The 20,784-nt window shown below is 44.2% G+C and overlaps 1 protein-coding gene across 1 annotated transcript in view; it reads left to right on the top strand.

Annotated features, from left to right (window-relative positions):
* The window catches only part of HTRA1 (HtrA serine peptidase 1), a 35,720-nt gene that overhangs the window by 2,628 nt on the left and 12,308 nt on the right, over nucleotides 1-20,784 (top strand). The window contains exons 3-4 of the mRNA XM_010003997.1: nucleotides 15,202-15,301; nucleotides 15,608-15,812. Of these exons, the coding sequence (XP_010002299.1) occupies nucleotides 15,202-15,301; nucleotides 15,608-15,812 (305 nt within the window). The remainder of the gene's footprint in view (nucleotides 1-15,201; nucleotides 15,302-15,607; nucleotides 15,813-20,784) is intronic.

Consider the following 20,784-nt stretch of genomic DNA (forward strand, 5'->3'; position numbering starts at 1 on the left):
CGGCGTGTGCGGGCGGGCAGGGCCGGCGGCTGCTGTGCCCTGGGTGTTAACAGCACGTTTTGGCCAGAAAAAGGGATGCTTGTCACTGAACGGCGCCTCAGGGGGCTTTTTCGGAGGCTGGAAGTGGCCGTCGAGAAGTAACAACGCACCCACTAGTGTTTTTTCCCAGGGATTTTATTGTTTCTGGGCGGTTTCGTTGCGTTGTTGTTGTTACTTCGGTGGTGTTTGGGTCGGATGTGGCTGGAGCCCTCCCAGCGGCAGGATGGATGCTGAGTGTTTGTGAACCGTGGAGAGACACCTGGCTGGGTTATGAAACGGTGGCTCCGTGGATGGAGTTGCTGGGATGGACATCCCAGTGGGGTGTTGAGCCCCTGCTGAGAGCAGGATGGGACACACGGCAAAGCCAAGCCCTGCCGGGGGAGGAACAGGGAATGCACTTTGCAGGGTGCAACCCCTAATCCAGGCTGGATTGAGCCTTCCCTGAGGCTGCATGTTCCTTCCCAACACCCTTGCACGATTAGGGGGCAGCAGGTGAAAATGAGCACGGATTCAGCCTTTATTTCTGAAGTGGGCAATATCTAGAGATTAGCATGAATTAGGCCTTTGTTCACCCTTCAGTCAGGCAGTGCCCAGTGCCGTGTCACTGAGGATGGGTTCTTCTGGCACTTCTTTCTCTAAAAACAAATTGTTTTCTGGGTTTGTCCCTCATCTCCCCAGCAGAAGAGTCATGTACAGATACAAACAGCCCGACTGTGCGTTCAGCTGAAGCAAAATACTGAGCCTGCACTACAGATCAGCCTTACAGCTTTGGTATCAATACAACCGATTTTTTTGTTCCACGGGTTTTTCCCTCCAGCCTCAATGCTGTGTTGTGCTCCGTGGAACATTGCTGGCATTTACTGACTGTTGGAGACAATTAAAGCTTTCACGCTACGGTTTCCTGGTCTCCAGTCTAATATAATGCCTTGGAATTTTTATTCCTGTTTCATGAAACCAATATTGTGTTCTCAGGTTGTTGGTTTTTTTTCCTGCTGGACGTTTGCAGACCTGGGGCTGTGTTGGAGCTGGAGAGTAACACGTGCCCGTGGTGGGTTGCACAGAAAATGCATAGGCTGCATATAGACCTTGCACAGGAAAACTGCACAGCAGTAGATACACCCTGGGCACGTCCAGACAATCATTTTGCCCTGTTGCATCTCTTGTTTGGAGTGATGCTTATTTTCTGTATCACTAGGGACAAAAGGAAGGTGCTAGAGAAGCCAGAACCACGTGTTTATCCCTAGTCCAAAGCAAACATTGCTGCCAGCAAAGCTTTTTTTCATATGTAAAGAACCTAAGCTATAAAGAAATGGAAAGTAGGCTGGAAAGTGCTGTTCCCTGGAGGCCGAGTGAACTGCTGGTTGGAAAAGCCTTTGTCCAGTTTGTGACTCCTTAGAGTTGCTAATTTTAAATTTTGGTTTATGTTCTTTTTGGGGGAGTGCTTTTGCCACCTGAAGATGGACTTGCATTTGGTAAAATATTTTTATGCTTTCATAGTGAAGTATACAAATAGTTTGGTGAATGAAGTGGAAATAAGAGAATGGGGATGTAGGAGTGTTGGGAAAGGATTCTCTTTGTGTTGGTTTTAAGTTTCACATCACTTTAGTAGCTGGTCAAATATAATATTGTGTCTATTGCATAAAATAAGTAAAACTTCTGGGTTTTTTGGGTTTGTTTTTTTTTGGTTTTCATCTTCTACAGTCCACTCCTGGTGCTGCTTTTGCCCTCCATCTATTCAGTTATTGGGTGTGTTGATGAGAGGATGCAGGGAAGTTTGTTCTGGGTCTGTGTGGGTAAGGTGGATGATTTCCTGTTGAAAATGAGAGTCTCGGAGGAAACTGTGAGCCTTGAAAAGCAGAGCCAGACACGAGCACACAGCAAGGGGAAGATGGGCTCCATCTGGAGAAACCCCAGGAGCAGTGAGGGGAGAGGAGAAAGTCCCAAGTGCCTGGGATGGGAGCAGGGCTGGGCTCACCCCTGGTAAAGACAGCAGGGCAGGATGACAACACTTCTGCACCAACCTGGGCAGGGCTGCTGAGCTGCAGCTTTCACCAAAAAGCTCTTCACTGTCCCTGAAGGGCATGAGCAATGTTGGCATCCTGGGCCCCAAAGCACGTGCTGGTGCAGCGAGGTGTGGGCTGGGACTGAGGGAAACACCAAGACACAGAAAGAGGGCAAATGTCTTCTGAGCAGAAACCACGACTGTGTAAAGACCATCCCACACCCAGGAGTGAGGTCAGTGCAGTGGGACCTCAGTATGCAGCGTGAGGAGGCTCAACGTGCTGGGAGGTTGTTTTCATTTTCTTCTGCAAACATGTTCTTGGTGCTCTTAAAATCCCTCCCGCCGACCAAGGGAAGAAGGCTTAGGATGTTTGACATGCAGCTTAAGCCAGTCTTCTTTCCCCTCCTCTTTTCTCCCAGCAAACCTGGCAGAGGTTTTAGGACAGTGGGCCCATCTCTCCACCTTGTGCTCTTTGCACTGTTAAAATGCAAGCTAACCTTTATTTGTCTTTTCAACTTTTCCCAGAGTAATAAGAAGAAAGTTCCCCGTGGATGCTGTCAGTTCCTAACTTTCCTCTGCCTCTTTCTGAGCCAGATTTTTAGGTTTTTAGGTATTTTTATTAGCTTTACTATGCCTAGTGTGGTATCCCAGTCACCTAAGTAGTTCTCAGCACACCAGCATCTGTCACAGGGGGTTCATGCTTCTCTGTCACAAGTGTGCTCTCACCATGGTGTCTGGAGTTTGATGTGAGCTCTTCTGGTTTAGATTAAGCAGGTCATTGCTGCTTGCACTGGGAGAAGATGGAGGTGAGCTTCTCAGTGCTGAAAAGGTGTGTGTCAGTACTGCATACAGGCTTTGCTATTTCTCTTCATCACATTATCATTTCATAGTTCCAGAGGTGGGAGGAAAGAAAAAAAATCCATTGCTCAAACTGAGTTTTTTGCAAAGTGGCTGACTTTGTATTTTGAAATGCACCAGGAGAAACTGCATCCAAGTGACTCTGTGTAATTATCTGGCAGAAGAAAAGGACCTCTGTGGTCAATAAACCATCTGTCAGTAATTCTGAGTCCTTAAAAGCAGTGTGAGGATGAGACCGATGCAGCAGGGGATGGGAAAGAGCAGTAGGTGGACCTGCCTGAATTCCTTTGCCTACAGAATGGGCTGGCAGTGCCAAGCCATGCAGGAATGAAGAATCAGGGCAGGGAGAGAGACTCAGCTGAGAAATCTGGAAAGGTCAGGAAACTAAGCCAGATATTTATCAAGGGAAAGTTGATATTATTGTTATGAACTTGGCTTTCAGCTGTTTCCCAGAAGATACTAACGGGAACGTCTTGGTGAGCCTGCAGAGGAGGTGCTGGGAACTTGGCACGTGTGGAGTCTATTAAAAATGACCTGAGAGGATGGGGTGTTAAGGAACTGGGTCCTCAATTTAAGCACTTCAGTGCTGTTAATATATTTTATTTTTTCTTAGCTGCCTTCATCTCCCTCAGTTGCTGTGTCTGGGTGGTCTGAAAGTCATTATCTTCTGACTCGTCTCAGTCTCTCTTCTGCAGCAGCAGGAGAAGGGGAGGGAGGGAAGAGGCAGCTGAAGGCAATGGAAATAAATAGCAGCATATTTCCAGAAGAGGACCAATTCCCAAGTGTGGGATTAAAAAGCTTTTCCAAAGCCAAGTATTCAGCTCTGAGAGGAGGGAACTGTAAGAAGTGGTTTGTCTAAAGAAGCTCACCTTTTCCCCTCTCCACATCTAGATTTCCTTCCTGGGAAGCAGGCAATAATTCTCTAGTCTCTAGACTTCAAACAGTCAAGTGAGTAAATACAGATTTGGAACAGGCAAAGGTTCAATCCTGTCATCTTATGTGTTTTGGAATGGAAAGGTACCTGTGGACTGGACAGGAATACTTAAAGCCATGAGTAAGCAGTAGGAGTCTCAGTGAGCAGAGCTTGGATGTGATGGAGGCAGCATATCCTGAGCAGTGAAAGGCAAGAACCTGCCATCCAAGAAATAAGAGAAGCTGGAAAATATTTTTCAAATGTGAATTTACGTGTCCTTGGAGTGAAAGAAGGCAACGTTAGAAATAGAAACTGGGGTACTGTGGAACTTCACTTTTGTTGTAAATAAAGTCATTCCTCCCTCCCATAACTGCTGGGGCCTCTGGGATCCCTGGCTGGACTTGGCAGTGAGTCCCACAGTGTTTGTAACTGGGCCCAAGTGGATTTCTAGCATTATTTTGAAGGTTGTGTTCAGGATCTAGAAAAAAAAGGAGGACTTTTTTTTTTTTTTTCCCCTTCTGGATACAGGTCATTGTGATTCCCAGATTGGTTTTCCTGCCTCAAAGAGAAGAATACGATGAAAAAAAGAAGTCTCAAGTCCCCTGTATTGAAGGGCTATAAAATAATGCACTTATATTAACTGAAGATGTTGATCTCATCTGCAGGCAACAGGAGACTTGTAATATCTTAAACTTGTAAGACACAACACAGGCAACTAGTGATTTTATTTTAAAGTTTAGTGAGTTGAGAAGGTCTTGGCTGCCATCTTTTACTGACTGGACATGAATTAAGCAGCCAGAGAGGGTAGCTCCTGAATTTCTGGGTTAATATCAGAGGCCCTGGTGCACTGATAAGTAGAGGCACGAGGCTGGAAGCCAGCTGGGTTGTGCAATTCTTTGTGAGTGCTCTGCCAGGATCTTGTTTCTGGAGACAAAAATGTGTGTGTACATATGCAGACAGACTGAGGAAAAATACATACGTGCAAGTAGATCTGTGTCTTTATTGCACACTAACTGCAGGGGGCTGGCAGCTGGTCCTGTGTGTGTGAGCAGTGATGTGTCAATGGCACCAGTGCTGGGGCTGTGCTGTGTCCTGGCACCTGTTAGAGCTGTCTGTATTAACCAAGTGATGTATCCACTCCAAATCCATCATTTGTATCCATCAGATTCTGCCAGGCTTTCTCAGTCTTTCAATTTCCCTGCTCTTGTGAAGCTGCCTTTCTGGTGAGGTGGGAGAGCCAGTGCAGAGAATAGTTCCTGCATCCAGTTTTACAGGCTTGTTACTAGGCATATTGATGAGATGGAGCCCATCAACCAAGCAACAACCCACTTTGTGTTTCTGATAGCAACTTGGATTTTTGGGAACATCTTTTCCCAGCCAAATAACTAACAAATAGAAGAATGCATATGAAGTCCAGTAACCATGCAGAAAGCTATCCAATAGACTTCCATTTTCAATAGTTTATATAGGAGAGCATTAGGAGAAGCTTACAGTATTTTTCCAGAGGCCCATGTCATTACTCCATTTTACAGAGAGTGAATCTAGGGCAGGGGAAGATAAAGAGCTTTGCTCAAGGTCAGCCAGTAAACCAGTAGCAGAGCTGAGAGCAAATGGAGCTTTTAGGAGTCCCTGCTCATTATTTTCTGCCCTTGCCAGCATCGCTGCTCCCTTTTCCACTACTTTGCTTTTCCATTACTTTATTGCTGAAACTTGCAGGCTGCAATTTTGGCTTTGCTCTGCAAACAGCATTGATGAACTGTCAATCTGCATCTGCAGAAAGTGATTTTGGAGAAAGAAAGAAGTGGGTGGAGCACTAATAACGCCGACAAACCCAAACACCTCTGTCATATCCCACCATCCCATCCCCAAAATAAGCACAGCCCTCCAGGAATCTCATAGATTTCTGGTGGCAAGGGGATGATTCCTTTTTCCAGGACAACAAATGCACTGTTTGGTATATCTGGTCATTCTGTATCAGAGATCTGTAGGTAGATCTCTATCAAGGGAAAGCTTGGCTTACCCTTGCTTTCTTTCACATTCAGATGGTAAAAGTGGACAAGGCAAACACAACTAAATAAAAATAAGGAAACTTTTCAGATGATCCATAAAATAAAGCAGGGTAGATGTGTAGATTAAAAATACCAGCCCAAAACAACAGTATGTAAGTGGCTAATTAAGAGAGTAGCAGCCAGTGTAATAATTAGAACTCCTGAAAAAATATATCCTGAAAAAAAAATAAATATAATTGAGAGAATGAAATAGAAACCTGCTGTTCTTGTAACCTTTAAGGAGAAACTCTGCATGTGGTGGAGCAGGGTGCTGTGTGGCAGTGGCTGGCTCACCAGTGGCAGTGCCACCTCCTTTCTTCAAGTCTCAAAATAGGATGGCAGAAATACCATCTGTGTTAATCCAGTTTCACTGCCTAAACAGTCACAGACTTCTGATGTCCACTTTTAAACAAATCTGGACACCCTTAGGGTGATTAAGACACATGTGGAAAATACTGACAAAGGTTGAGGGATTTGTTCAATGTGTAGTAGATACTGTATTTTTGGGGATATAATTGTACTGGGTTCATTGTACAATTATGAAGCCCTGGAGTAGGAAGGGAGTGTTTTTTATTGCTGTTTTGAGGGCTTTTCTGTAGATTTGATCCTTTTGTGTATCTCCGTGTCACTAAGTCCTACCACAGCCAAGTGGGGAAATCCATGCCTTCTCCAGCTGCAGGGAAGCAGCATCTTAGGAGGCTTTTTTTGGGGGGGCTTTCATCTTCAGAGGCTTTTTTTCATTTTCTCACCAGAGAGAAAATATTTCAAAAGCATGAAATCATGAACTTGTTTTTATTCCCTGTGTCTTCATACCGGGGCTTCTGGAAGTTGAAGCGAAGTCTCTTGAGCAGGGATTTATTCTAAAGATGCAATGAGCTAAAGATGAAAGTTTCTCACATATTTAAAATGACAGCTTAATTGTTTTATTATAAGAGGAATTTTCAAGCTCAGACAGCTGTTGGTTACACGTGGGGTATAGGGATTACCTCCTTTTTGTTACTCGATGGGCAGTTTGGGGGTGTTTTGCTGGTTCTCAGTGACACGGGAGCTGGGAGGCAGGGCCGGGTGACAACCCGCGTCGGAAGGGATGTAAACTGAGCAGGGCTGAAAAAAAAGCAGAGGAGAAATTATTCCTGACTCATCTGTTGTATTTTCAGCCCTCTGCAAAGCAGAGAATACCACGTCTGCTTTAACCTGTTGACTAAAAATACTCTTTTCATCTGTGTGCAGGAAAGCAGGCAGACTCTTCCAGAACTACCTGACTTATATTTCTTAATGTTGCCAGTTCAGACAGGACTCTCCTGGTGAGGATGTTTCCCAGCTTAGCATTCTTGCCCTGAATTGCTCTTCACCTTTCTATTTAGTGTCTGTCTGAGCACCTGATGCCCCCTGCCCTCCCTCCTCACCCCCAGACCCACTGGCACTGCCACCCCCAGCCTCCTGTCTTTGTCCCCAGCCTGTCGCCTTGCAATCAATTTGTCACCCCCTGCCATGAGCCCGGGCTGGGCATTGTATGAATATGGCAGTGCTGCTCTGGGAACAGCCTGTTCCTCCTGGCAGGGCCCGGGGCTCCAGCCTGGTTGTTTGTGCAGCGCTTGGGTTTCCTCCCACCTCACCGCTGCTGTTTACAGAAGGAATCGCAGTTTCCTGTTGTGTGAGATGGGGCTGTTGCTCTGCTCTGGAGTCCTGAATGATGCCAAATTGCTTTTGAGCCTCCTCAGCTCCAGAGTCTCTTGCCTCTTCTTGCTACTGCTGTAACTGGGAGACCTTATTTTTTTATTGGCAGGGGCAGCCAGTGCACTTGGTTTAGAGAGAAAAATTCCTGGCCTTCCTGAGTTTTTTGTATACGTATTTTCTCCCTGCAAGGGTTGCTGAAGCCCCACACTGTTCCTGTGAGATAAAATAGGGGTTCTGCCCGTTTTAAAGATAAATCAAAGACACTGATGGTTCAAATTACTTTTCACAAGGTACACAGACACAGAGTAACACAGCTTGGACCAAGAAACACACATCTTAGGTGCTCTTCTTCCTGCATTACCTTCCAGCTTCTTGGCATCTACCTGGCAATTCAGTAGTGGAGTTGCAACAGAATGTACCTATATATCCAATTTGTGTACTACTTACTCTGCCTTGTAGGCAGATGGTAGGAAATGTTCCCTTTTGGCTGCAAATCTAAGTTTAAATCCAAAGTTATATGGGAACCTGCTACAAGAAAGCTTCAAGCACTTTGCCCAAGGACATTGACCATTGACCTGTTTGCAGTGGCTAGAAAATCTGGAATTACATTGAGACTAGATGGCAAAGAGCTTTATTTCATACTAGTCAAGAGGCAGGACCAAAGCTCTCTGAAGACTGTGCTTTGCAATGTAATGATCTTCAAATACTTTTTTTGGTGTCGTTTTCTTAGAATGACAGAATAGTTTGGGTTGGAAGGGACCTTAAAGATCATCTAGTCCCAACCCCCCTGCATGGGCAGGGACACCTCCCACCAGCCCAGGCTGCTCCAAGCCCCATCCAACCTGCCCTTCAACACTGCCAGGGATGGGGCAGCCACAGCTTTTTCTATAAGAAGGGCTCTGTGTGTGTTGTTGCCTTCATGTAGCCTGGTCACTCATATGTTACCAGTGTCTGCTTCTACATATTCCCACGCTGGTATTTTCAATGACTTACCCTCTTAAACTCTGATCAGGGTAAGTAGGCATCAATCTGTGGCTAGCAGCTGAGAAAGGGATGGACCTGGAGACTGAGCTGTCCAGGCATTGCAGCAGCCTCTGCACATGCAGCATCCTGCTGCTTGCTGGGGTTTGAGCACTCTTCCCTGGAAGTCAGTAAAGTCAGCTTTACTTCTTGAGAATTTCAAGTAAAACATGCCATTTATTCACCTTCCTCTTTGTGCTCCAATGGGCTATGATATATGAGCAGCCTGGGTGAAAACTCTGTAATCATTAATTTGAGAGCTGTTTTGTTCCACAAACTTTGCATACATTCCCTGTCCTGTTTAGCTTGGCAGCTGCTTTGTTTTGTTTTTGTTTACAATAAGTGATTAAAATTAATGTCTTCAAGCTTTTGGATTAACAGGGAAAATACAAATTTCAAAGCTTGTTACTTGCAAAATCTTTGGTGCATGTGGCAGAATCCTCCTTAAAAGTTTCCAAGAGAGGATGGATCATCTAAGTTTCCCTTTCACATTTGGAAAAAAAAAAAGCAAGCTTTTTTTTTTTTCTTTAAATCCTCACTTCAATCTTGCAGTGGTTCTTGCTGCAGGGAAGGTTTTGAGTGAATACCAGATTTGTGCAGTTTGCTGTTGGGTGGAATGAAATGCTTGAAATCTCTCCCGTTATTTAGCGCTACGAAAATATTTTTGCTTTCAGGGATGTCAGAGGCAGATTTTATTTCCAGAAATCTTCTAAGTGTCTTTAGTTTCTCCTTGGATTGCACAGGAATGAAAAAATAACTGAGGTAATAGGAGATTTATTAGCAAGGTGCTGTGGTTCAGACCTCTCAAAATTCCCTCCCTTGATCTGCAAGTTGTTCTTAAGCAAATTGTCTGCGATAACTAGAATGTTGTTTCTTACTTTCGTTGCATAATATCCTTTTTTTGGGTGCATTACACAATGTATCCTTGAATAGGAAGTAGAATATTTAGGCTTGCAGGTTTATGTAATTGTTCTTTAAAAAAAGGGTGGCAGCAGATTCCCATACTTCACTTTTTCCTTGTGCCTCTCCAGCAAGGTTTGCTGATAGCACCGTTTTCAGCGTGAGCTAAGGACATTTGCTGGAGTTCTGGTTTCCATAGCAGCATCAGAGGTTTTCATGTCTTCCTATATGACATGAATGGGAGTTTGTGCAAACACCAGCGCTTGGACTTGTATTTGGGAGGGTGGAAGTCCTCCAAGTAAAACTTTATGGTCTTGTGGTTTGTGTTAGGAGTCACCAATTCTGCCAGCCCAGAGGTTTCTTGAGTGCTTAAGCCTTTTCAACTTCATTCTGTGGAGAAACCCAAACCCAAGCTGTTTTTTTTCAGACCCCAGTGTACGTATGCACCTGGGATTGTGGATCTGAAGATAACATTAAGCAAGCAGCTAGTGCAGGGGGAAGTAGTCATCTATTTTCAGCAGCCTGGGTAGCTTAATACAGGTACTTAGCCCATAAACTTCAGCAGGTCGTGGCTGATCTGCTCATACTCTACTGGGAAAGTATTTCATAGAATCACTTACGATCATTTTGGAGTTAATGGGGAAAGATAAATTAACCACAGATGCCCAGATCCGTGTCCCTTGTTCTCCCTCAGGCACCAGAATGTTGTTAGCAGACCACAGACCCCACCAGCTGAGGTTGTAACACTGGGGCTGATGGTCAGGATGGGGGTGAATCAGCCCTCCTGGCTGAGCATGCCTCTGTCCAGGTGCAAGCATGAAGCAAACCCAAAGGATATTTGGATTTGGTTCCCCTGCAAGGACAGAGGAGTTCCACTTATCCTATATGAAGCCTCTTTCATGATGAACCTGGAGATGGTGCTCCACCCTCCCTGCAATCTGCATATGAGCATCCTCCTTGACAGTTACACAATTACTGATAGTTGCAGCTGTTGTGGATGATTTCTGTGTCATGTGAAGTAGTTTGTATTTTCCTCTTTAATCTTAAAGGGAAGGAGATTTTCTTGCAGTTGTTAAAGAAATTGAAAACTCAGTTCCAGACTGAATCTGAGGTTCCTGACCTAGGACACAAGAGTATCTGATGTGGTCACACCAAGTGAGGGTGGGAGGGAGAGACTTGCTGATGTTTGCTGGGTGTGTTTCCCCCCCCCCCCCCCCCCTCCCTGTATCTAAGATAAAATCATCCCATTGAGTGAGATAATTGTGAGCTGGTCCTGGTGGAAGAGAGCAGGACCCCCTTGTTTGAAAGAAAAAACACATGAAAAACTGGATGGGGAAAATAGACCTATTTTTGTCAGAGATGTTCCTAAATCTTTGTGTGAAGAGCTAAGACCTCCCAGAACAGCAGATGCAGTTTTCACAACTCAAGAAGAGAGGTTACTTTGAAGAGATTTCTATCTCCAAAGCATCCTTTGCTCAAAATATTACCAAAAACAGCCTGGATGACTTGTAAGCAGCAATGCCACCTCGAGATCTTAACACGCTTTTTGGCTCATCTTTATGAAACCACATTATTTGAGTTGTTTACAGCCAAGTGTGCTTTTTTTTTTTCCAGGGCTTGGTATTCTGTCTTGCCTCCTGGCAGTTTGTTTGCTGATATTAGCCCTGTTAATGTCAGTTGGCAGAGACTTTTTTTCATTTGAGGGCCAACAGCCAGCACACCTTTGAAGTCCTTGAAGGATTGGTGGTTACCTTGGGAATTTTTCATGCTCTAACCTATTTATGGTTTTTCAAGTCAATTTTGGATGATTACCTGAATTCACTACACTTGTCTTCATAATCATATCATTAATACAAGTTTCTTAACCATCCTCATGGGCATTTAGGGCATTGAGCAACAGTTCAAGAACAACATTACAGAACACAAATAATCACAGCATATAAATAGGAAGAGGAACAGGCTGCAAAGATCTGAACATCAAAGCCTGAAGGTATTGGGGAGCTAGAGCTTTATTCAAGCCCACCTCTCACTGGCTAAAAACCAAACAAAACCAACAAAACCTCAACCTCATGCAAAACAAAAATATGATAAGTCTCCACTAAGAACAAAATTCTTCACAGTGTGGGTTAAAAAAGTAAAATAAGAAGAAAGGACAGAAAACTGGGGAAAGTTTGTTCACGTGGATTAAACCCTGGTTATACACAGAGAGCAATTTTTAACTGAAAAATCTGCATTTTGGAGACCAGAATAAGTATGGAATTAAACAGCAATCCACCTGCTTGTGGGAATACCTGTAAGTCAGGATAGACATTGTGGTTGGGTGTATGTATCAGAATACACAGGCAGTGGGGCTTAAGTAGTCAAAATCATCTCCTCAATCAAAACTTAAAGGTATATTTATTTTTTTTTTGCATACTGAATAGTCAACCACAGTTTATAAACCACTGAAGTCTGGAGCTCTTTAAACCTGGAAGCTTGAAGGATGTTGCATGCTACCCTTTCCACTCTTAGATCTCTTTTTTTATTTGTGGGTTGTTGTTTTTTTTTCCTACTGAAAACCTTAGCTGTAAATACAGCTAGAAAAATGTGTGTGTTAGGGGAGGAAAGTGTCTCCTGCAGATGATTTTCACTGCTGTCTTCTACAGTGGCTGGTGATGGCTGGAAACTGCCCTGTGGTGGTTGAGGCATGAACACATGCTCATGTTAGGTTTGTATTGCCATTTTTATGGCAATTTAGGCTTCCAGGTAGTAAGTAGCCTGTGCCTACTGGTGATTCAAATCTGAAGATAAAATTTCACATGGTGGTGGTTGCTTATAAGAAAGACAAGTGCACTCTCAGCTGCCACCTGCATTGCACAGGAATCCCAGAGAGCAATTAGCTATGGTGACCATTAAGTGTGTATGTAATGGGCAAAGGGTCCACATGTCCAGTTTGCTCTTGATATTTTCCCCCTGAGGTACTTTTCCTCAGTGACAGAAGAAGTTTTCAACATATTAATACTTTTACTGCGTCCTTCAGATTTTATATCATCACGTGATGGTAAAAGACCAGTTGTTAGGGATTTTTTAGGTTAGCCTTCATCAGAGAATTCTTCTGAATGGTACTTTGACTCTTGTTTATTTGCTTTCAAAAGGTGTATTTTCCATTGAAATGGGCAGTTGTTCAAGAGCTGTTGCAAAACTCTGTTACACAATACAAGAATTCCTAATACATAAGCAATAAGGCAGGCGTGGCGAGCTGTTGTGAGCTTTTTAGGTCAGTATGCCATGAATCAGTATGTATTATCTAACTTCTTTTTGTCTGCCAGAGTATGAAATGTTGACCTTTTAACTATGCAGCTCAGTCTGAGACTGCGCAAGGAGGTGGATTATCCACAAAAGACTGTCCCTCCTGAAATCTTGGCATTCCAAGCCGCTGGCTGGAAGGGAAGGCAGCTCTCTGAGATGGAGGATTAGCAGTCTCACCATGTACAGCTTAGGCATCCTTTCTCTTCTTGAATAGCTCAATGCAAAAAAGCTTGGAGGCATAAAAAAGCTGTGTGTTCCCTGTGTAGTTGAGCCCTGGGAGCTCCCTTTCTCAAGGGCAGGATGTGACCTCTGGGTGTCTAGAACGTTATAATGAAGATGAAATCATTTCATAAGCTGGGATCAAAAATCATATTGATGGATGCTTTTCATGCCCTGTGGCATTTCATCCCAACATCGTGCTAATCCTTTCTGATAATCTGTCACAGCTCCTATTTAATGCTAGTGAATACTTCCCAACTGCAGTTCTCATTCTCTTGCCAGTTTTCCAAAACATTCCTGTTCTATTCATCAGCTTTATAGCGATCACATGGTTCATTGGATCTGGAATATTTCTGATGGAGAGACATAAATCCTTTGGTAAATAGATGTTTGTCAATCCACCACCCCTTGTGACTTTCTGGCATGAAAGTCCAGGGACTTGTGTAGCTCAGAGAAAGCACAGAATACTTTTGAGGAAAATGGTGGGTGAGGACACGAGTTTGCTGATCAGGGCTCCTGCTTCATAAAGCAGATTAACGTGTCCCAGCTGGGATCTGAAACTGCACAGTGGATTAAGTGCTTGCTGCTGTGGCTGCTGTTCAGGAGTGATTGCATTTAAAAGCCCTTGAGATGCTTCACAGGGTATAAATGGGGGGAAAAAACACGTTCTTGAGCGATCAGAGAGTGTTTGTGTTGAGCATCCACCCCTCTCATAAGGGCAGTGCATGCTTGTTGGCCTTGGTAAATCACCTAAAACTTCTTGTTCACCCCTGAGTCAAACCAGTATCTGGATAGTGTTAAAAGCAGCAATGTTTTGTTCCTAAAGCATTCCTCTGACTGAATCTCCTGCCGTGGACTTTTTGCCTCCAGTAAAATTTGCATAGATATCCAACCTGGTTTTCAGATCATGAAGGTCATTCTGGCATCGGGGATGATTTTTATAGGATAGTCCTGTGCCTCCTTCTTACAATTGTGCAAATAAATCACCCTGTTACGCCATCAGAGACACTCAGAGCTGCTTACTGCTTTAATCCCTGGACAGATTTAGAAGCCAAATGGCAAAGATGGCTGGGAGAAGCACAGCACATTAATAGCCACCTGAAAGTCAATTGCAGATTCAGCTTGTGCCTTTGTAACGTGAGGTGGATGCACCAGATAAAATGGGAGGACTCAGTAAAACAACGGGTGTTTCTTGCCCCTGGGGAAATAACATCTTTGGGGTGTTCCAGTTGCCTTCTTGCTCCCCATTTAAAAGAAGTTTTGCCCCTGAGCTACACCAGTAGGAGAAGCTGTGTCAGAATTGTGAGGTTTTTTCCCCAGAGATTTTTAGATGTCTGGTGGTGCAGACAGGTTTTCTGTTTGCCACAAATGGAATTTGGTATCCAGTAGTTATTGAAAATCCCACTGACCTCTCTTGAATACTCAGTGACCATGAGCTTTTGTGTTACAGCACTGCCCAGGAATGCAGAGCTTTGTGGCCCCATTGTTTTTATGGGCCTATCTATTTTATAATCCTGAGGGTGGTTTGGTGTCTCAATGTAAGTGGGATCCACACCTCTCTGGATCTGAGGGACCACAGGTGGTTGCAGTGGAAAGGATGCATTGAGTGTGGCTGTGCAGAGCATGTGTGATATGCATCCACATGGAGGTGTCAAGCAGAGGCTGGTGGGGACACTGGTAGGAGGGCCAGCACAAACCTGGTACCCCCATTCAGCTTGCACAGCAGCTTCTGTAGGCTTGAACTGGGGTGAGGACCTTGTTGTCCTCAGCATTTTCCACATGCAGCAGCATGAGACTTCAGAAATCACTGAGCAGGCGTATTTTGGCAGAGGAACAGAGCTTGTTTGTTTCATCTGAGAAGACCACACAAGCTAAATAGACCATCCAGAAAAGAAAAGAGGTGAGAGCAGTAATGGAGGCATCTGAATGCAAGATGCCTTCCATGAAGGGAAGGGCAGGGCAGTCACAGACCAAACCCCGTGGTCCTCCAGTGCCTGGTCTGCTGCCCCATGGCCCAGTTACATGTGCTTGAAACGAGAAGGTTCCACAGATCCTTTTGTCCCAGTGATAAATTGTGATGCAAAGAGCCAGAAGGGAAATCTGGGGGCAGGGCAGATCGTTTTTAAGGAGGGGAAAGATATTAACTTGGAGCTTTTTTTTTTAAATTCAGGTGTTTTGCAATGGCCCTTCTCCTGTCACTTGATGAACTCACGACACATTTTCTACTTCTATTTCAGGCCAAGAACATCCTAACAGCCTGAGGCACAAATACAACTTTATTGCAGATGTGGTAGAGAAGATAGCTCCTGCTGTGGTTCACATCGAATTGTTTCGCAAGTAAACAAGTCGCCCAGTTTTGATTTTTCTTGTGCTTGGGAATAGCTGCCAGCATGCCAGAAATGGTGACTGATGCTGTGTCATAGCAGAGATGTTTTTGAGATGATAAATAATCTGTCATGCTTCAGAATTGGAGTTCTGGCAAAAAAAAAAAAAAAATCATTTAACTAATGCATTATCTTGTTAATCATAGTAATTAACAGCAGAGATGCTAAAGCTTTAAAACCCACCAAGCTCTTTTTTGGGGTGATTTGTTGATGTGTCAACTTCTTGGAGCAATACATTTTGATTTCCCATGTCTTTTAGGCTGCCTTACTCGAAGAGGGAGATCCCTGTTGCCAGTGGCTCGGGGTTCATTGTCTCAGAAGATGGGCTGATCGTGACCAACGCCCACGTGGTCACCAACAAAAACCGCGTGAAGGTGGAGCTGAAGAACGGTGAGACCTATGAAGCCAAAATCAAAGATGTTGATGAGAAAGCTGACATTGCACTAATTAAAATAGATTCTCAGGTGAGTTGTTGAAGCGAGACGCCTTTTCTTTTTAATTTATATCACCCTTTCCAAAAAAAATCTGTTGCTAATTGTCACCTCTGGGGGAAAGGCTGGTAGTTTAGTGGTCTGAGTTATAATCTTTGAGTTGGGTGGACACACATTTTTAAAAGCCAAGTTTGTGGCTGCTAGTGGTTCATTTTATCACCTGTCAGTGTAGTGCAAGCAAGTACCTAGCACTGCTGAATGCATCCTCAAAATAAAACCCAACAACATAGTTTGCTGGCTGGTCTGAGCACACATTGGCTTAACGTAACTTCTCTCACTCTGAGAAGAAATGGAGAGGTTCCCTTGTGGTTGGTTGGTAGAGGGACGTGTTAGTCTTCCTTGTGTCCCTATTCTGAAGTCACAAATTGCTTTTAGCAGATGCATTTGTCCCTCTGAAGGGTTATTCCACATGGATGTTGATACTAAAATGGAAAATATCTTAGGAAGCAGATTAAAGCCAGCCTGGAAAGGTGGTTTTCTGAACAAATGGGAATGTACCTTCCCATCCACAGTCCTCCTCCATATCCAACCCAGGTCTGTCAGCATTTCTGTGCCCCCTGTGACAGCAGAAAAGCTGTGGGGCAGTTCTGCACACGTCGGCAACGTCGCACAAGGGAAATATTGTGTCGAAATATTGGGTGATGGAGATGCAATTGGATGCATGTGATTGCTTGGGGTGCTGCTCAGATTGGTTCCCCCTGTTCGGGCTGTTAGTTAATGACCTCCAAATTCAACGGGTGAGAACGTTTCATTCAAAACACATGACTCAAAAATGTGTAGATCTTGCAGTGTTGTTTTAGTTCAGGCCTATTCCCCAGTGAGGTCAAAAGTGTTTGTGCCAGAGTTCATGACTAAATCAGATGTCTAATGCAGAACTCTTGGATGACCCAAGATATGAAGAGCTGCTGCTGCTGCTCTCTTACCACCTTTGTCATTTAAAAGCTCTTTATATTTTCTTTTTTAAAAGCTTCTTAACAGCAACATGGCAGAAAGCCTTAACAATACCAGGAATGCTTTTTGCCATGTGTTGTTGTTTGTTTGGTTTTTTTCTCCTCTGTTTTCCTCAGGTAACCTATTTAAAGATCTGCCAATTTGTTGTTTTCTTGTATTTATGTTAAACAAATGTAGACCTGCAGTGTCAAAGCAAAGGGAAAGATCCCCAGGATGAGAACTGGCAGCATTAGGATATGGCAGGGAATGAAGGGCAGCTGGAAAAGTCATTTACAATTAGAAGCACAACATGGTGGGGAAAGTAGACCAGAAAATGGTGGTGAGGAGGAGAGGACTTCCAGCAATAAGAAGGTGAGCTTCAGAGCAGAGGAGCTGGTGAGTCAGGGAGGAGACATTGAACCCATGTGACAGATCATCCTGAGGGCTTAAGAAGAAAGAAGAGATAAAGTTTTATGTTATTTGATACCTTAAAGAAATGGCTCCAGAATTTCCCTGGTTAGCTACTTGTGGGGAGGGAGAACCTGGAAGGCTGGAAGCAGCTTGGACAAAGAGAATGCAGCTGGATGAGTTGCTTGTAGTGGAAACCACTGCTGAACATGGCTGGAATTAGCAGTGCTGGTTATGACTTGCAAGATGGCAGAAACTCTTGGATTTTAAGAATTACTGCTGTGTAACTAAATGATAGTTCATCTAAATGATAGGTCATCTTTTATCAGTTTTATTTTTGATCATAGTTGTGACCCTCCCTGGCACATGGCAGATCAGCTGATCATTTGCAAGTGTTTTTCATTCCAGGTTGCAATTCTCTTACTTTGTTCAGTCATGGAGCAGGAAAGAATAGATGGTTTTTGATCCAAAATGCAGCAGCTTTCAATTCTCCATGAGAAAAAGGGTTGGTTTTAATGAAACCTTGGGAAGTGTCTCCTTGCCTGGAGGCTGAGCTTTTGCAGAAGGAGCCAAGCAGGCACCACTCTCTTCTTCACATCATATCAGCTTAGTACATCTGTCTGGGTAGCAGGAGATTAAAGTTCATATCCCTGCTCTAAATTAGCCAGAATGTGGATATAAACATAGGTTGGACATCCCCTCCTACCAGCCAGTACCTTGTGTGTCATTTCCCCTGGACCCTGCCTGCTCCATCTCAGGATAGTGTTGAGAAGACTTACAGGAGAACTTCCTTGTATCACTTGGGGTTTTTTTCTGGTATTGGAAGCCAATTTTCCAGCTAGCTCTAGTGCCATGACACGGGGAAATCCCAACCCAAGGTGATCCCTCTGAGGCACCTCTGTTCACAGGACAGATGATGCTTTGCACCTAGAGAACTAAAAACACACAATTTTAAGTGTTTATTAAAAAAACCCAAAAAACAACAGTTAAAATGCAGTCAGCTGAGAAGTTGATTTTTCAGACTGAACTTTCATGGGACGTTTTTAAGTATCCATTCAAGTTTGGCATTTCAGCTTTCCTTTTTTTGTACTGAAATGCCTTGCAATTATTCAGATTCATACAAGGCTTTTTAAAATCACAGAGGTAGTAATTTGTTGAAGTTGAAATGTATTTGATGACTGAAGAAGTCAATGAGACAGCACAAAAAAACCCTTTAAAAATTTGGCTATGGCATGAAAACCACCTGAAAACCATCCCTAGGAATTTTTCTGAAGTAAAAGATGAAGTTCTTCCTTCTGAATAAATTATTTGAAAGTGCTATCAAAGATGCAGAAGGATTTTTTTCTTCTGTTTTTCTGTGGCATGATAAGGCAGGATCTGAAGGGTGAAGAATGACTCTGTGGTTTAGGAACAGAGCTGGGCTTGAGCTATGAGTTCAGGTTGTCAACTGGTGTTCCTAAACATGAAGATTTTGCTGTAGCCTGCACAGTTTTTCTTTGAGCTGTGAACTTCTGGCCAAAGACTTTACTAGAACTAATTTGGCTTTGCTGACTGCAATAGGAAATGAAAGAGGGTGCTAAAGTATGAGCACCAGTAAGGATGAGTCATAGAATCCCAGACTGGTTTGGGTTGGAAGGGACCTTAAAGATCATCTAATTCCAACCCCCCTGCATGGGCAGGGACACCTCCCACCAGCCCAGGTTGCTCCAAGCCCCATCCAACCTGCCCTTCAACACTGCCAGGGATGGGGCAGCCACAGCTTCCCTGGGCAACCTGGGCCAGGGTCTCACCACCCTCACACTGAGGAATTGCCTCCTAATGTTTAACCTGAATCTCCCCTCTTCCAGTTTTTATCCATTACCCATTGTCCCCTCACTACAAGCCCTTGTAAAAAGTCCCTCTCCAGCATTCCTGTAGCCCCTTCAGGTACTGGAAGTTCTTCCCAGAGCCTTCTCTTTGGGCTAAACAATCCCAGCTCTCTAAGCCTGTCCTCATAGTAGAGCTGCTCTAGCCCTTGGATCATCTTTGTGGCCTCCTGGACTCTCTCCAGGAGCAATCTGTCCTTATACTGGGGGCTCCAGAACTGGACCCAGCACTGCAGATGGGATCTTGTGAGAGCAGAGTAGAGTGGAAGAATCACCTCCATTGACCTGCTGGCCATGAGGAACAGTAACCTTGGAGTTGTTCTTCTAATCCTAAAATACGTTTATTTTTACAATGTATCAAAGAAAAAGGAAATCTGTATTTCTTGTGTCCACAGTGAGACACAATGATTTGTTGAAGTTTTGGAAGTAAGATTGGAGTCAAGTGTGGGAAAGGCAGGTGCAATATAACCATCCTTCCAAATGCAAAGAGCTTTGAGGAGAAAGTGGTACTAGGAAGAAGGAGCTCAGTGGCAGACACTTTGGAAACATGCAAAGTTTGTAAAACTTGCCTAGAAAAAGTGGAACTTGGCAGCTTGGGCAGCAGCTGTTGGAGTCCATCCTGTGTGGCACGAGTGATACCACAGTAGCCTGAAACCCACCAAAAAATATTGCACAACATTCCAAAGCTGGCAAACGCTTTTGAGCTGGCAGAGCTTGATTATGAAACTCATCTCAAGGCAAACAACTACCTTGTTAAATGAGAACGTGTGATACAGCTGCTGAAAACTAGAAACACCAGGAGCAGGAAAGGAGATTTTGGGTTGGTTTGATGGACAATGTCAAGGTTAATTGGGGGCAGGGTTAGAAAAGAGACCTGTGCTGGAAAGATCAAAGCTGGAAGCCAAAAATAGGCATAAGTGGAGGTGGCTTTTGCCCAGAGACCACTTTCACCCCTGGCAAGTGGTCCCTGTCCACAGCAGTGGTCTGTGTGGGAGGTGCCTATGACCTGGCAGTGAGGGCAGAGGGGTGAGCACCGGGAATGGCTTGATGTCCAGGTCTGTCTCCTACACGCTTCAAACCAGCCATGGGACCCTTGCCCCTGACTCTGAAACAGCACCTATGTCCTGAAAATCACACCAGGGGCTGAAGAATTTTGTTGCTCAATGTGACCACTTAGTGGCTTCTGTATCCCAGGCAGGAGCTGGCACTGAGATGGTGCAGCAGTAAGTGGGAGTTTGACCGATCTCTAATTTGTGGTGATGTTTCGGCCCTTTTGCTCAAGGGTTTTTTCCTGCATCTTACTAATAACCACTGAATTTGGCACTTAGAAATCAGCAGGACCTTCTGCCCTCGCTCTGGTGGTTTCATGAGGCAATGCAGTGTCTGTATCTTTGTGGTCAGGAGGGATTTGTTGGGTTTTTTTTTCCCCCCCGTGTGTACAAACAGGAGGAAGCAGGAAAGCAAACTTTCCTGTTTATGTATAAATATTTTAATAGCCCACAGTTTGCAAAACCAAACTACTCAAATACCAGATGTAAGTGGCTTTTCTAAGATGCTATTTTACTTTGAAATCTGTCACTGGATATTACAGTGCTTCCTCTGCAGAGCCTGAGGAAGCCCACATATTGGTTCCAGAAGTCTTCAGGGCCCATAGAAATGAACTAGCTTGTAAAAAGCTTGCATGTCAACTCCTGTTTACTCACCAGTTTAGGCAGCAGTGGTTTCCTGCCCTGCTCAGCTCC

This window comes from Chaetura pelagica, unplaced genomic scaffold (genome assembly GCF_000747805.2).
Source record: "Chaetura pelagica isolate M959 unplaced genomic scaffold, ChaPel_1.0 scaffold248, whole genome shotgun sequence".
Taxonomy (NCBI): domain Eukaryota; kingdom Metazoa; phylum Chordata; class Aves; order Apodiformes; family Apodidae; genus Chaetura; species Chaetura pelagica.